The following is a 14,584-nucleotide window of genomic DNA, read 5'->3' as shown; positions in this document are numbered from 1 at the left end:
CCTGACCTTTGACCTCAAATTCCAGAGGAGTTGAAATGGAGGCTTCCTGGATGCAGATAGAGGAGGAGGAAGTTCAACCGTCTCATCGTTATCCCAAACTCCAGCGTCTCCATGTTGCTGAGGAATATCATCTCTGCTTCTGGATGTCGAGATGTTAGCAAGTCATGACGGTCAAAACAGGCTTCAGTCAGAGGCCTTTTCATACTCCACCAAAGACTGGCTGCTACTGGAGATCCTTCTACTCACAGAGGATTTGAGTTAAATCAGTTTTACTTAACACTCCCTCCCTCAAATGATCACATTTAACATGTTCTTTCTTTTATTTTATACATTTCTTCTTAGTCAATCCACATCCAATCAGATGTTTTTATGTCTCTAAACAAGTTCATGAATTTATAACAATAAAATCCAAACAGAAAGAAATGATCTCATTTAAATTTAATCTGATATGCATGAAGATGAGGAACATGATCATCAGATGTGATCAGATTTAACAGATTTTCTTAGATTTGAAATGACCTGTCATATACAGAATGGCCTGCAGAGGGCGCCATGGCGGACGGAAATGTCTGATCTGGTTTCTGGACCTGCGCCGCTGTGCAGCCCGTAATGAATAATAATTGATCCAAATATATTAGAGGTTTTCTGAGTGAAGCTCATTCTGTGTCAGATGAAACAACTTCAACCACAACATCTGGATTATTCTGACTCTGGTTTTTACCTGGTTTTGTCGGTTCCGGGGTTTTTGTTCTGTTTTTCTTTATTTTTGGATCCTCTTGGTGGTTCACGGGCTGTCCACCAGATGGCGCCAGAGGCTGGTTTCCAGGGGGAGGCGTGCCTGTAGTTCTGCACACCTGACGATGATCTTCTCATCATCAGCTGGAGGTGAAAAGACGCTGACAGCCAGCACTTCGACGCTGGACTGTTTTCGCCAAACGGTACTCTGAGCCCCTCGGAGTCAGTCTCCGACAGTGTTGTATAGTAACGAAGTAAAAATACTTCACTACTTTACTTAAGTATATTTTGGAGTACTTCATACTTTCCTGGAGTATGAAAATTTTTGATGACTTTCACTTTTACTTCACTATATTTCCGAACTTAATTGCGTACTTTTACTCCGATACATTTTCAATGTGTGGTTTAGTTACTCGTTACAAAAAAGCGCGAGAGAGAAACAAAGTGTTTTGACCCCACCTACTGATTAGCAAGTAGCAAGTAGGCTACCGAACAAAGTCCGTAGCCTGCTTGCCTGGGTTTGTTCATCACCACCAATAGGATGCACCTTCTTCTTCTTCTTCTTTTCTATTATGGCGGATCACAAGCAACTTTAAGGTGCATACCACCACCTACTGTACATGAGTGTGTAGAAGCATTACTTCATATCTATTAAATTCTATTTTTTAATTTTGTATTCTTAAGATAAATAAACAATGCTTTCCTTAATTTGTGAATATCTGTTATGTTTCCTTCATTTCCTAATATACCTTTAAGATTCCATTCATGCCCCATATTACTAACTATTCTCTTTAATTCTTCCCTTTCGAGTTCATTTGACTTACAGTTCATCAATATGTGTTCTACATTTTCTTTCTCTCCACATCTCTCACAGTTATCATTATTTTTCCTCCCTATTGTATAAAGCATGTCATTTAAGTAGGTATGACCTACTCTTAATCTACTAATTATTATTTCTTCTCTTCTGTTTCTTTCATTAATGCTTCGAATTTGAACTGACTTTTGTACTTCATATAATCTTCTTCCTTTCTTATCTTCATTCCACATTTTTTGCCATTTCTTGATTTCTTTACTTTTAATTAGGATACACCTGTTTCGCTTCTCCCATTAAACACAAAGCAAGTCTCGCAATCAGTAGCAGTCACATGGAAATTCTATCTTACAAAAACTCCCCGTCCAACGTGAAGAAACACATCGAGGTAACTTCTTATGAAATGGTTATAATCCTCCTGTTTCAGTAACTATAGCTTGGTCACTAGACACTACTGTATTGTGAAACGTTGACCATAAATGAACTTTGTTTGGCATTGTTTCAGTTCCATACGTGGTGTATTTAGCTTAGGCCTAATGTTGACTGCAGCAGGCTACCTAGACTCCTCTGTTCAAGGGGGGACAGAAGCCATAGCGATAGCATTTTAGACTCAATTTAACGAATATAGGAAAGGCATGCAAGTTCAAAACCAGGTTTACAGATGCCAATAAGCTGCATTTCCCTCCCAATTATTTTTTTCTTTTGCATAATGACCAGTTGTGTGCACCACCTACTGACTGTAGCATTGACTGATTCACTGATTTGTGAAGTAGAGTAATCGTAACAGATCTTTTTCTTCATGTTGGCCGCATTTTCTGTACTATTTATTTTTCTCATTTTCAGCACTGACCTTACTTGAAGGGAAAACTTGAGGCTTACAAAAACTTAGTATTTTCTGTCCTGGAGGGTTTACTAAGAAGCTGGTTCAGTTGTAAAGCAGGTTAAGTTAACCTTGTGCTATAGGTAAAGCACCTAATTTTCTTAACTAAATGATGCCTGCAGGTATATCTATTAGCAGGTTTAATTTTGCCTGCACTTGGTTGGGTACATTATTTTAAGTGTATTTGGCAAGTTTACCAAAATATAAAAAATGTCATTCAAACTGCATTTGCTTTGTTTTACTTTTTACTTGTACTTTTCATTACATTACTTGAGTACATCCATTTTTACAGTAATTTCCATACTTAAGTACAAGAAGTTTCAGATACTTTAAGACTTTAACTCAAGTAACATTTCAGTCAGTGACTTGGACTTTTACCAAAGTCATATTTTGGAGAGGTACTTGTACTTTTACTTGACTCTGAGATTTCAGTACTTTATACAACACTGGTCTCCGAGTTCGTTCCTCTGAGTTTCCTCTCGAGTAATTCGTCGTTTTGTTCTCTGTGCTCTTCAGGTGTTTCCTCTCGTCATTCTCTGGATCCTCCCTGAGAGATCTCCGTTGTGGCTTTTGGATTAAGCCCTCCTCGTGACGCCGTGGGTGGTTCCCACAGGTGGCCTCAGTTCCCATTTCCTCCTCATCTGTCGGATCTCAAGATTCTCCAGTTTCACTTCCTCCGGTTGGCTGTCGGACTCTTCCCTCCATCATCGTTGAATCCAGAACTTACCTGTCCGCCCTCCACCGCCATCCCCCAGCCTTTGGACCTCGCTCAGCTCTGCTGCCCATCCGGAACCCGCAGTATCCACCCTCTCAATCCGAGACTATAACTACCAGAAAGTAAGGAGGAATATACGGACTACAACAAATAGACTGAGAAACAGTTTCTTCCCCACAGCCGTCAGAGCCATTACTCCCTGCCGCCCCCCCCTCCCACACATATCATAACCTCGCAGTCACACATATATATCCCCCACCCCCACACAGCCATATTGTTCTGCACTTTGCACTGTCACATTATCTGTACTTTGCCATAATTGGACCTGCTGCTACTTCTTTGGTGTGGTTGAGGGCCTTTAGTTAATTTAGTTGTATATATTGTTATTATTATTATTGTGTGTTTGCTTATTTATACTGTATATATTTGACCTTTTGCACGGGAGCTGCAATGGAAATTTCGTTGAATTCTGTTCAATGACAATAAATGCTATCTATCTATCTATCTATCTATCTATCTATCTATCTATCTATCTATCTATCTATCTATCTAAGTAAGAACTGATTTTCCCTTTTCGCACATCCTGTTTCCCAGCTGCCATTGAACTCACCATTTCCTTTTCGCTGTTCTGCAGTCAGCAGCGTTTCCCCCCAGTTTGGACCCTAACCACGCCAACATCTTTACTGGGTTGTTTTGCAATAAATATTCTTCAACAGATTCTTTGTCTCCTGTGGTGTTCTGCATGTGGACTAGAAACCTAAACCCCAACATGACGGGTTTAAAATAACAGCCAGTATCTTTAAAGTTGTTAAATGATCCATGTATCATCCTGATGACAAACCAAATAATTTTTTTATTAAAGAATGTCTAAGAGGTTTTCAAGAAGTTTAGGGTTTAATGTGAATTCTCTCAACCTGTTCTGAAATGTTTTTTTCTGATTTCTCGTCCAAACAGAGAAAACTTCTGACACTGAGCTGAAGGCGAAACGTTTCATGCTTCAGAAACTAACTAAAGATATTAAATTAAACCTCTTCTTCTTGAGAAGCCCACCAGAACGGACCAGGATGTCGGAGAGGGTGATGAAAGGTGGAGGTCTGTAGAAATCTACTTGGTTTGCTGTGACAGCACAAACACCAGGAGCTGAAAACAACAAACTCTACAACTCTGAGTCTGCAGACGCTTCAGTTTCCCACCTGCATGTATGATGGCGAAGGGAGCAGGTCTAAATACGAGGAAATGGAAATCCTGTGTTTGACTTTTGATTGGCTCCAGTTCTGAATAGTGTGGGAAAACTGGAACTTACAGTGTTGTGCTGCCTCAGCACCAGGTGTGAAAACATTTTTTTCCTCCTCCTAACCTGGAGCAGCTGAGCTGAAGGTTTCTGAACCTCAGAGTTCACAATGTCTGAGAATCAAACCAGACTGAGATCACTTCAGCATGGAAATCATTTGCTTCTGTTTTCTTTTATTTCTTTGGAAGCTCAGAAGAAGAACAACAGTTTAAAATAAGAACACCTGGTTTTGATTCAGCTCGTTTATTATTGAGTCTCTTCTGAGTCAGTTTCGGTCCACAAACCTGAGAACATGTAGGAGATTTTATGGTTTTTATCTTCTGTTCTTCAGGCTGCAGGTGACTGGAGGAGAACAGCCTCCAGAGGTCAGGATCTCCTCTGGTTGGTTGGATCTGCTCCTCCCTTCAGGTGGATGTGGGCTCTGCCAGCAGCCATGCTGTGAAGGATCAGCTCTAAACACAGCAGCAGGCATGTTTACTGCAACACAGCCTTTCTCCAGACGCCCCCTAGCGCTCCGCACGGTACTGCATGTAAATGACCGTTTATTTGTTGTGACGTCAGCTCAAAGTGTCACCTAGGCTATTTATTACCACCGACACCGAACCTCCATGGGGTTGGTCGTATCGGTGATGTCGGTACACAGGCTGCCTGTCTCAGCGGCAGCACGGCATTTATTTTTAGCTGGTTAAGGTAACGATCACCTGTTCGAGCCTTCTTTAGTTCTGCTGGTATAAATGGCTCAAATGTTGTGGAGAAATGTCCAGGCTCTCACACTGCGCTCTCCTTCCTTTCATGTGGGAAATTATCCAGATTCGCCTCAATTTTATATATATTTTTTAATTACAGCCAATAGTGACAGAATGTTGCATTATCTAAAATGATACCAGTCAAACGCAACGTGATAAACAATTATTCAGACAAAGGTAGCCTTCCTAACTCCAGAATGTAATGGAGGACCCATGGAAAAAAAATCCTCGTTTTCTTCTTCTTGTTGGATTTACTGGCGGTTGGTGTTGGATAAATTGTATTTTTAGTAATTATCAAATATTCGTTGTATCATGTAGCTTTGTAGTAACATTTAGATAATGTTTAATTATATGCTTTTTCTCTTTTTCCTCTATTCTAAGTAATGTCTCTGTGTGTTGAATAATTATGATTCCTTCCTGTGACCTCTTTGAGAAAGAGAGCAGTGAAGCCTTCATGGAGATAGCGGAGACAACTCTGTCTGCTCTCCTGTGGTACTCGACGCCGTGTCTGGTACTCGACTGGAGCAGAAAGATTTAGAGTGTAGATAACATGTGTCTAATAGTAAATGTCATTAGCGCTGCAACAATGTGATAAATTGTTTTCCCCTCCCTTTGAGAGTTAAAGCGCTCAGTGTAAGAGGGTCCCCTAAAAAAGCAATAAAATAGAGGGAGCGGGAGATGTGTTTTCAGAGCGGTTGGAGATTTGTAACTGAAAGCATCTCTCTGTCTGCTCTCCTCGCGAGTACAAAAGAATTTAACTCTCTTGTCTTTCCTGTGTTTTGTTTAATAGGTATTTAGACCCAACAGTTGGCAACAAACTTATAGTAACATTACCCTAAATCATTCCAGTGTTTTGTACCTGTGGCTCATCTAAAACCTGCAGGACTGGAGTTTGACACCTGTGATCCATAAATCACTCCTCTAATTCTTTTGTTTTCTCCCATGATTTTATTCTCAACACAGATTTTTTTTACAGATATTATCCACATTTAAAGCCTTATTCTTTTGTTCTTCATTTTTACAAACTACCAATAGGTTTCCATCTCAAAATCTTTACCATTTCAACATCTCCAATTTTCCTTTTTATTTCTCTTGATGACCACAATAGGACTGATGTTATCATGTTCTTCCTCGTTCTTAAGTTTTAAAATTATTTTAAATTCCTCCCTCACAACTTTCCTGGGAAATTATCCAGATTCGCCTCAATTTTTTTTTGTTTTTAATTACAGCCAATAGGGACACAGTGAGACTTTATCTATATTGACGCCAGTCAAACACCATGTGATAAACAATTATTCAGCAAAGTTAGCCCTGAGTAGAGTCCAGAATGTTCTGGAGGATCCATTCTGTACTGCAGAATGGATCATCAACCCATCGGTGAAAATTATAATAAAAGATGTGCATTTTGAAGTAATTGAGTTTTATCAAAAACAGAAATATTTTAGTTAATAGGACTAAAATAGGCCAACATGTTCAACTAATCCTGGATCATTTGAAGAGATTAATATTTACATTTTCAGGTTGTATAAATTAGGATTTGTTATTGCGGGGCAATTTCAGGTTAGTTGGTCCCTGAGTGTTAAATGGGTAAAGTGGTTCTTGGCCACTGCTGTACCAGGACAAAATGAAGATGGTTTAAATGTCTGCTGATAAAATCTGAAAGGACAGTTATGCTCCAGTGTGTTCTTACTGTAAGAAGCTGCTGCTCCGTTTTCACCAACACAAATGTTTTACTTCTACCAAAATGCTGAATGTTGATCAGAATCTAAATATTTAACTGTTCTGGGTTTAATCTGGTCCAAACTGATGCCAAAGTAAATTTGTCTTAAGAATAATTAGCATTTAGATTTTTGGTTTTATCCAGTTTAGACTAAATTTGATTTTTGAAGATGAACTCAGATGTTTGTTTGTAGTTCGATAGACTCGATTTGATTGGAACCAAAACTTCAACATCTGTTCCGTCTCCAGCTGCTGTGGTTCAAACCAACCAAACCCTTTGGAGTTTTTATTTTTCCAGGGAAAGAACCATAACATGTAAATTACTTTATTTCAAAAGTGCAGCCTATAAAGTTATTTTTAGAATCCAGTAACTTGCTGTTGCTTAATGTAGGGGTGAAATGTACAATAAATCTGGTACATTTATGTTACATAAGTCTGGTATAAGCTCTTCTTCTCCCTAGTTCTCAGATATCCCATCTTTTTTCACCAGTCTTGAACGCATCGTCTCATTTGTGAATACCATGCAGTCTTGAAGTCTCAGAAATCGAACGCGTAGGGAAGCTGATCCGCCTGGTGATCCGTACACACATTTCATTTGTATGTGGAGTATTTTACTGCTTATGCAGTTTGTACAATTTCTTCATCACATCCTTAACAGTTATGACATCACACAGCGGTGTAGTTTGTTCTTCATATTCTGCAGAAGCAGCTCTTTGCGCTTCCTAATCACATTGAAGATCTGAGTTTTACATGAGAGACGACTGGTCTGAAGGTCTAACGTAGCGTCTTCCATTATGAAATGTATCCATCTGTTGGCTAAACCCACTGATCCCTGCAGGGTTGTGGATAACTGGGGGGTGGAGAGGGTGGGAGTGTCTCCTGTGGTCACTGGTAGAGAGACGGAGTCATAAAGAACCAACAACCTTCCACACCAACATTCCCAATCAATTCAGAGAGACCATTTAAATGAACAGTCATGCTTAAAGCATTGATGGTGTCACAGTGATGCTGTAAGGTGATAAAAATGGCTGCAAGGTAAAAAAAAAAAAAATAGAAAGAGAAATAAGAGGGAGGTTCAGGCTTTATGTTGTCTGGAGGAGGAAGTTGTTGGCTTATTTGCAACAGGAAACTATCAGAGCTTCATCATGAGTGTCCATCATGCTTTGTTCTGCTTCTTCTTCCTCTGTAAGTACATTTTCTTTTTACTTCTGTTCTTTTCATCCTTTCTTAGATTCTATAGAATTGTCTGCTCTGACAGAATAATTCATCAGTGAGTCACCAATCTATAGCCGTAAAAAAGAGGAACTCACAAAACACGTCAAGTTCTTGAAACAGTTTTGACAAAAGTAACAGAAACAAACAAAATTATAACATAAGAAGCAGCAGAAAATGAGGAGACAGTGAAGAAGAGGATGGCAGGACATGAGGATGAAGATTAGAGGGAGCTTTAATGAAACTGCATCCAAACCTACAACTGTCTGCATGAACAATAAATAAATAAGATAAAATGTTTTACAGTCTGGTACTGGCTGTTATTCTCTACATAAACACTTTATGTCAGCAGCTACTAGCAGATAACAGGAAGTGGAAAATGGCAGATCAGTTAGCGGGTAAAAACTCCACCAGGCTGCAGCCGGTTAGCAGAGGTTTGCTGCTCCAAAAACCCAGGAACTTTTCAGACCAGCATCATTCTGGATGAACTGACTACAGAAGAAGCTTCCAGGTCACTTTCTCACCTAAAAGCATCTTAAAGCTACTTTGTATGGGAAATTAATTGAGGTTTAAAGATTATAAATTTCTGCACACAATCTTAAATTGCTGTTGGTGCAATGCATTGTGGGATACATTGCTGGTACAGAAGGATGCATCATATATAAAATGCTAGAGTAAGAATACATCTGAAAATGTTGATACCTCAATGTTTTACCCAAATGAAGCTGCAAAACAAGAAGTGAGCTGAACAGGAAGAGTTAAAACATTTTCTGTAAAGGAGGAAAAACTTGATAAAAAAACCGTTTCAACATGATCGTCCTTTGGTTCTGCCTCCTCTGCTTCTGTGACTCACTTTTTTTTCATTAACAAAAACAGAATTTGTTGGAGTGAAACTTTAACATGCAGCTGAGGGTTTGGTCGGCTTTGAAACAGGAAGCTGAAGTAAAGTTTTAAAATAACCAGAGTAAAACTGAAGCTGACTGGCTTCATATTCATGTTTTATGACTCATCAGTTTTTACACCTTTTTATTCTTCCTTCAGTCTAAAACTGAGGGAATTAAAGAGAATGTTTAAAGTACTGAGATTGTTTGGTTGTTGAGATGTTTCTGCTTCCTGAACACTAAAGTTGCAACATTTAAGATTTTAATCTAATTTTGATCATTTTTCCATTTTCAGTCGGATCGTTTCAGAACTTCTTAGTTTTAATGTTTTGATGCTTGAGGGCTGAAGGTGAAATTCATCAGGAGTTTATTACAGATATGTGAAGTTTTGCTCTCGGTTGGACCCGGTCCATGAGTGTAACTGAATCAGAACAAGTTGTGGTCTCACTGCAGAACCAGCAGGAAGTCCTGACATTAACTGTTGGTCTGTTCTGCAGCTCTGCACATCACCAACAGCAGAACCGCTGATCCTGTGACGCGTTTTTATGGAGTTCCTGGAGGAAAAATCAACATTATATGTTCCTTTCCTTCATCTGGAAAATGGAAGATCTTCTGCAGGGAAAACTGTAAAAAAAAAATTCTCATTGAAACACATGAAACATCAGATGAAAATGGACGATACAGGATTGGATCTGATGGGAACAATCAACATGTTTTTGTTGTGAGCATCTCGGCGCTGACCCAGTCCGACTCAGGACGGTACCGATGTGGATGGAGGACATTTTCATCCAGATATTCATACCAGGACTTTGAACTGGTTGTTGCTGAAGGTGAGTCTGAAAGCTGCTACAGACATTAACGATCCCGTCTGATTGAATCCAGTCACTAATGACTGAGTGAACAGTTCATCACCTCATAGTTTTAATTCTACATTTCATTCATGGTTGAACTGGGCAGCTCCCAGTATGAAACTGGGATTAATGTGATCAGATTATTATGATGGGGTCAGAAACTAACAGATGATTATTTTAACAGCTGTGTTGGATGGAAACGACGTTCCTGACCTTTTTAAAGAAGCTGGCAGCTCAGTGACAGTCGCCTGTTCCTTTAAAGACTCTGGGAGAAAACGACGGTTCTGCAGAGGAAAATGTGAAGAAGTTCTTGTTGAGACTGATAGAGTCAGAGCTAAAAGAGGCAGATACAGCATTGAAACCTCAGGAAAAGTTCTGTATGTGAGCATCTCAGCACTGACCCAGTCTGACTCAGGATGGTACCGATGTAACCTGGACGTGGCGTTTGACCGAGATCCATACAGAGACTTTTATCTCAAAGTTACAGACGGTGAGTTCTTACTGACAAAATGTTTTTATGGTGCTCCTGTGTAAATGACTTCATGTCATGTCTTAGTTTTTATTATGCTGTTTCCTTAGTCAATAATCTTGAGTCCAGATTGTTTGGGTCTTTCCCAGCAGTCGACCCGCCAGCCTCCAAACCAACAGCTCCTCCGAGGTTCAGAACCAGTTCAGCAAGTTTAGAGACTTTAACTTATTTTCACACTTCAACTCTGTCTGTGAACTCAGCACCTCAGCTCCCATCCAGCCACTGTGAGTAATAAATAATATGTATGTATCTGCTGTTTACCTTCTGAGCTGATGTAGCATCTGGACTTTTGTTTATCTTTTGAAGTGAAAATAATTTTCTACAGATGTTTTAATGTTCAGAAAGAAACTTAAAAATGATTCATTTTCTTTAGAAACAGAACAAAACTGTGATGTCATGTTACTGTCAGAAAGTAACTCTGATCTGGATGAAACATTTCTACAGAGAAACTTTACAAACACTAAAACATTATGAGTCTAAACCCCCTATAGCAGGGGTCCCCAAAGTGGGCCCTTGAGGGCCGGCATCCTGCACGTTTTAGTGCTCTCCCTGGTAGAACCAACAACCTTTTCAGGGTGTCAGTTTTCTTCTTAGGCCTTCTAACGAGCCGTCATTGGATCCAGGTGCGTTAAACTAGGGAGAAAAGTAAAACATGCAGGATGCCGGCCCTCGAGGACCGACTTTGGGGGCCCCTGCCCTATAGAGTCTGTGCTCCTTACCGTGATCCACCAGCAGGTGTCAGTGTGAACAGCTTGTCGACCCTCTGCAGACGTTCCTGTGGTCGTTGGTGTGACTCTGGCTGCCATGATGGTTCTGATCCCAGCAGCTCTACTGGTTTCCTGCAGGAGAAGATCTGTGAGAGGTGAGACACCAACAAACACCAGCAGTCAGTTAAAGGAACCGCAGGAAGCCACAGACTAAACCAAACTTTATTCTGTCGCTTAGTGTGGGATTCTTTAAAAAGTTATTGATAAAATGCAACGCCAGTTGGTAGATGGTTTTAACTGGACAAATTGAGGTCCATGAAATGGACCAGAACACAGATTGAGTCCTACATAATATTTTATTAACAATTCTTTAAAAAATATTTCAAAAAACCAAAAACATGCAACTCAATCCCTAGGAAGAAAAACGGAGTGTGAAGAGAAAATTAATGTTATTCCACAATAAAACAAAACATGCAATGCAAAAGAAATCAAACCAAACAAAAGGGAAAAACGCATTAAATGTGTTGTATTAAATTCAATAATACAACACAACAAATACAAAAAGAGACCAAATCAAAGCCAACACGTTTCAATTAGTGGAACAACTGTCAGTGTCCAGGTCCGGTCAGAGGAGGCGGGCACTGCCTCATCAGCACCTGCCCAAGCAGCAACAGCAACACAAGACAGCAGAGCGTCCAGAGCGATGCAGCTCTAACAGTGTGCAGAGAATCAGGTGCCTGAAGCAGGAAACCCATTAAACTGTAGATCCAGGTAAAATAGATTAGAATCTAAACATCAGGCAGTTTACCCAGGAGGGAGCGGATCAGGTGGGAGCCAGGGAGACCCTGCCCGCCGTAACAACCTCCAGCTGAGCCGCTAACGCCAGCAGAGCTACAGCAGAAACGCACGGCAGGTAGAGACCCAAAACCAACCACTATCCCAGCCACTGATGGTAAGACGACTCTGATGATCTCAGATGGTCAGATCAAGAACACAAGCCGACATGTAAAGACTCCTCAGCAGCTGCCTGCCTCACTATAAAGCTGTCTGCCCTGCCCACCAACCAGGGATGCACCTGGTGCTCAGGTGGGGAGGAGGCACCATCTTACTACATTTACAAGGAAATGAAGAGTTTAAAAAGCAGCCAGAAGCTATTATCTGGACCCTGTGGTTTAACCAAAATGAAATAATGACACACTGTAACATGTTTCCCATTATTCTCCAAATTATGATTCTCTCTCTTTATTTAACTCCATTAAATCATGTTTTCTGTCTGATGTTTCTGTGCAGCTGAATCCATCTGACTGAAAGGTTTTGTTGTTTGACAAGATTTCATGTTTTTCCTCCAGCCTCCTCTTTAGAAGACATTTTCTCCTAATAAAACTTTTTGTTTCACAGATTCAAGGAGGAGAGGAGACGATGGAGAAAACATGGAGGTGATTTTCTTCTCTTTGTTTTAAAATGGAAAATCATATAAAGCTGTGAGAAGAGACAGTTTGCAGAATATTTCACAAATTCTGTGTTTTATTTCAATAAAAACCTGAAAGCCTGACAGTGGGTTCCTTCTCAAGCTGGAACAAACTCTGAGGCTTTGATAAATCATTTCTTCTTTCAGAACGTCGACTATGAGAACGTTTCCTCTCAGGACGCGGCCTACCAGAGTCTCAGTCCTGCCGGCAGAGACCAGAACCAGATCTACTCTACACTCTCACAGCCTACATGAGACCCTGGACTTGGTTTTCTGAACTCGGGTTCTGGACTCGGGGTTGCAGTTTGTTCTGTGAAGCTGAAACCTGAAGAAAACTGGATTTAGAAACTGAGCCTCAGTTTTTACTCTGAGCTGCAGCTGCTTTAAAATATTGGATTTTCAGAAAGTTTCTGGTTTATTATGATGATAAATTCTTGATTTGCTTGAATTAAAACTTTGCAGCAGAAAAACCTCTTCAGTTTAAATCTCGTGAAACGTTTGTGTTTTTCTCCCTGGTGAGTATCTGCAGAGAGATTCTGAACAAACTCAGCCACTCTGTCATTTTTCTGTTATGTTATCATTTCTCCCTGCTTGAATTATATTAAATTCTGTTTTCTAGATTCATTCCTGATCTGTGCTGATTTAGAAACTGGAGATGACAGAGTGTCATTAGGTCCAAAAACAAGCATCTTTCTTTCCCATTGGCTGAAACGGTTGCTAGGCGACTGTACTCGAGAGAAAATCTGAGGGAGATCAGAGAATTAGCGTACAGCGCAAAACTGCAGTGGAAATACTTTTTTTGCATCATATTTATGTTGAAAAAGAAACACAGATATTCTAACTCCTGTCCATAAAATCGTTGCAGTTTTATGCGTCATGTATGATGTCAGGAAAGTGCACAGGTAGACACTAGGTGGTGCTAGAGAGTCTGGCCTTTTCTCTGGAAAGAAATGAACCTTTTGAGTTTATAGTTTGTTGTCCAATGTAGCATTTCTGGATTTAGAAACATATATTAACATTGCCCCAGAGATTTGTAGTAACTTTACGAATGTTTTTTTGTGACTGAGGAAAACCACCAAGATTAGATTAAAATTAGAAAAAAGTTGTAGTCTATGAATTACTGTGTTTCTTGAGCATCATTTGGTGATTTACAGCATAAGGTTATATTGTGCAGAATATTTAGTGATAAAAGTACAGACTGATGTAATAAAGAGAAACGCAGGAGGAAGAAAAGACGAAACTCTGACTTGGAGCCAAACAATAAGGCTGAGTCTGCAGGCTGACAGACTTACAGCAGAGTTCTGCCCGACCACAAGGGAGCGACACTGAGCCACTTTTATTAAGCTCTACTTACCTCAGAAGTTCCCACATCCAGTAGGCAGTATCTGTCCTGGTGACACATCCCCTCTGAGAGTTTCACTTCGCGGTGCTGTGACTGGTTTTTAATGTCAACATGTCTGACAACCATAACTGAGGCATTTTTACATGAACAGCTTTAGAGGAGCTGAAACTGAACCCAAAGGGCCCGAAAACCTTCTGCTGCCACAGAGTCTAACTCATCAAATGTATCTTTGCTGCATCATCGAAGCCTCACAGACCTGGTTTGGTCGGATTCTTCCTCTGTCCCACAGTAAAGATGGCTGACAAATAGCATCACTGATGAAGGATGAAACTGTCCGACTGTAGAACCATCTCTGCTCCCAAAGTCTTTACATCCCTGCTGGTATTTTCACAGCTTTATTCATTCTGAATAACATTTATACTGTTACAGTTTTTACTGTCACAAATAGGAAATCTGCCTTTTTAATGCTCAAACAAACTTGGACATTTTGTACATTTTTCTAAATTAATCAACTCAGTTACACATTCCTTTGGACTGGAACATATTATTTTTTATAACTACATAATATTTATGTTGAATGTTTTCCCTTTCTCTTCAATATATGTATTTTGTATTCTATTTGCATATTTCTATCTTTATGTGAGCCTACTGGCTGTTGGTCCACAGAAAGTTCCCCATTGTGGGACAATAAAAAGAA

The 14,584-nt window shown here is 39.9% G+C and overlaps 1 protein-coding gene across 3 annotated transcripts in view; it reads left to right on the top strand.

The window, feature by feature from the left end:
- The window catches only part of LOC114140983 (polymeric immunoglobulin receptor-like), a 64,851-nt gene that overhangs the window by 30,661 nt on the left and 19,606 nt on the right, over positions 1-14,584 (top strand). The window contains exons 7-9 of one of the 3 annotated variants that reach the window (XM_028011358.1): positions 11,140-11,232; positions 12,476-12,513; positions 12,693-14,537. The exons of the other annotated variants lie outside the window; for them this stretch is intronic. Of the exons in view, the coding sequence (XP_027867159.1) occupies positions 11,140-11,232; positions 12,476-12,513; positions 12,693-12,800 (239 nt within the window). The 3' untranslated portion in view covers positions 12,801-14,537. Of the gene's footprint in view, positions 1-11,139; positions 11,233-12,475; positions 12,514-12,692; positions 14,538-14,584 lie in introns of those variants that run through there. 3 annotated transcript variants of the gene reach the window in all.

This window comes from Xiphophorus couchianus, chromosome 24 (genome assembly GCF_001444195.1).
Source record: "Xiphophorus couchianus chromosome 24, X_couchianus-1.0, whole genome shotgun sequence".
Lineage (NCBI taxonomy): Eukaryota > Metazoa > Chordata > Actinopteri > Cyprinodontiformes > Poeciliidae > Xiphophorus > Xiphophorus couchianus.
The sequence above is the reverse complement of the archived record's forward strand: the minus strand, read 5'-3'. Positions and strand labels throughout refer to the sequence as shown.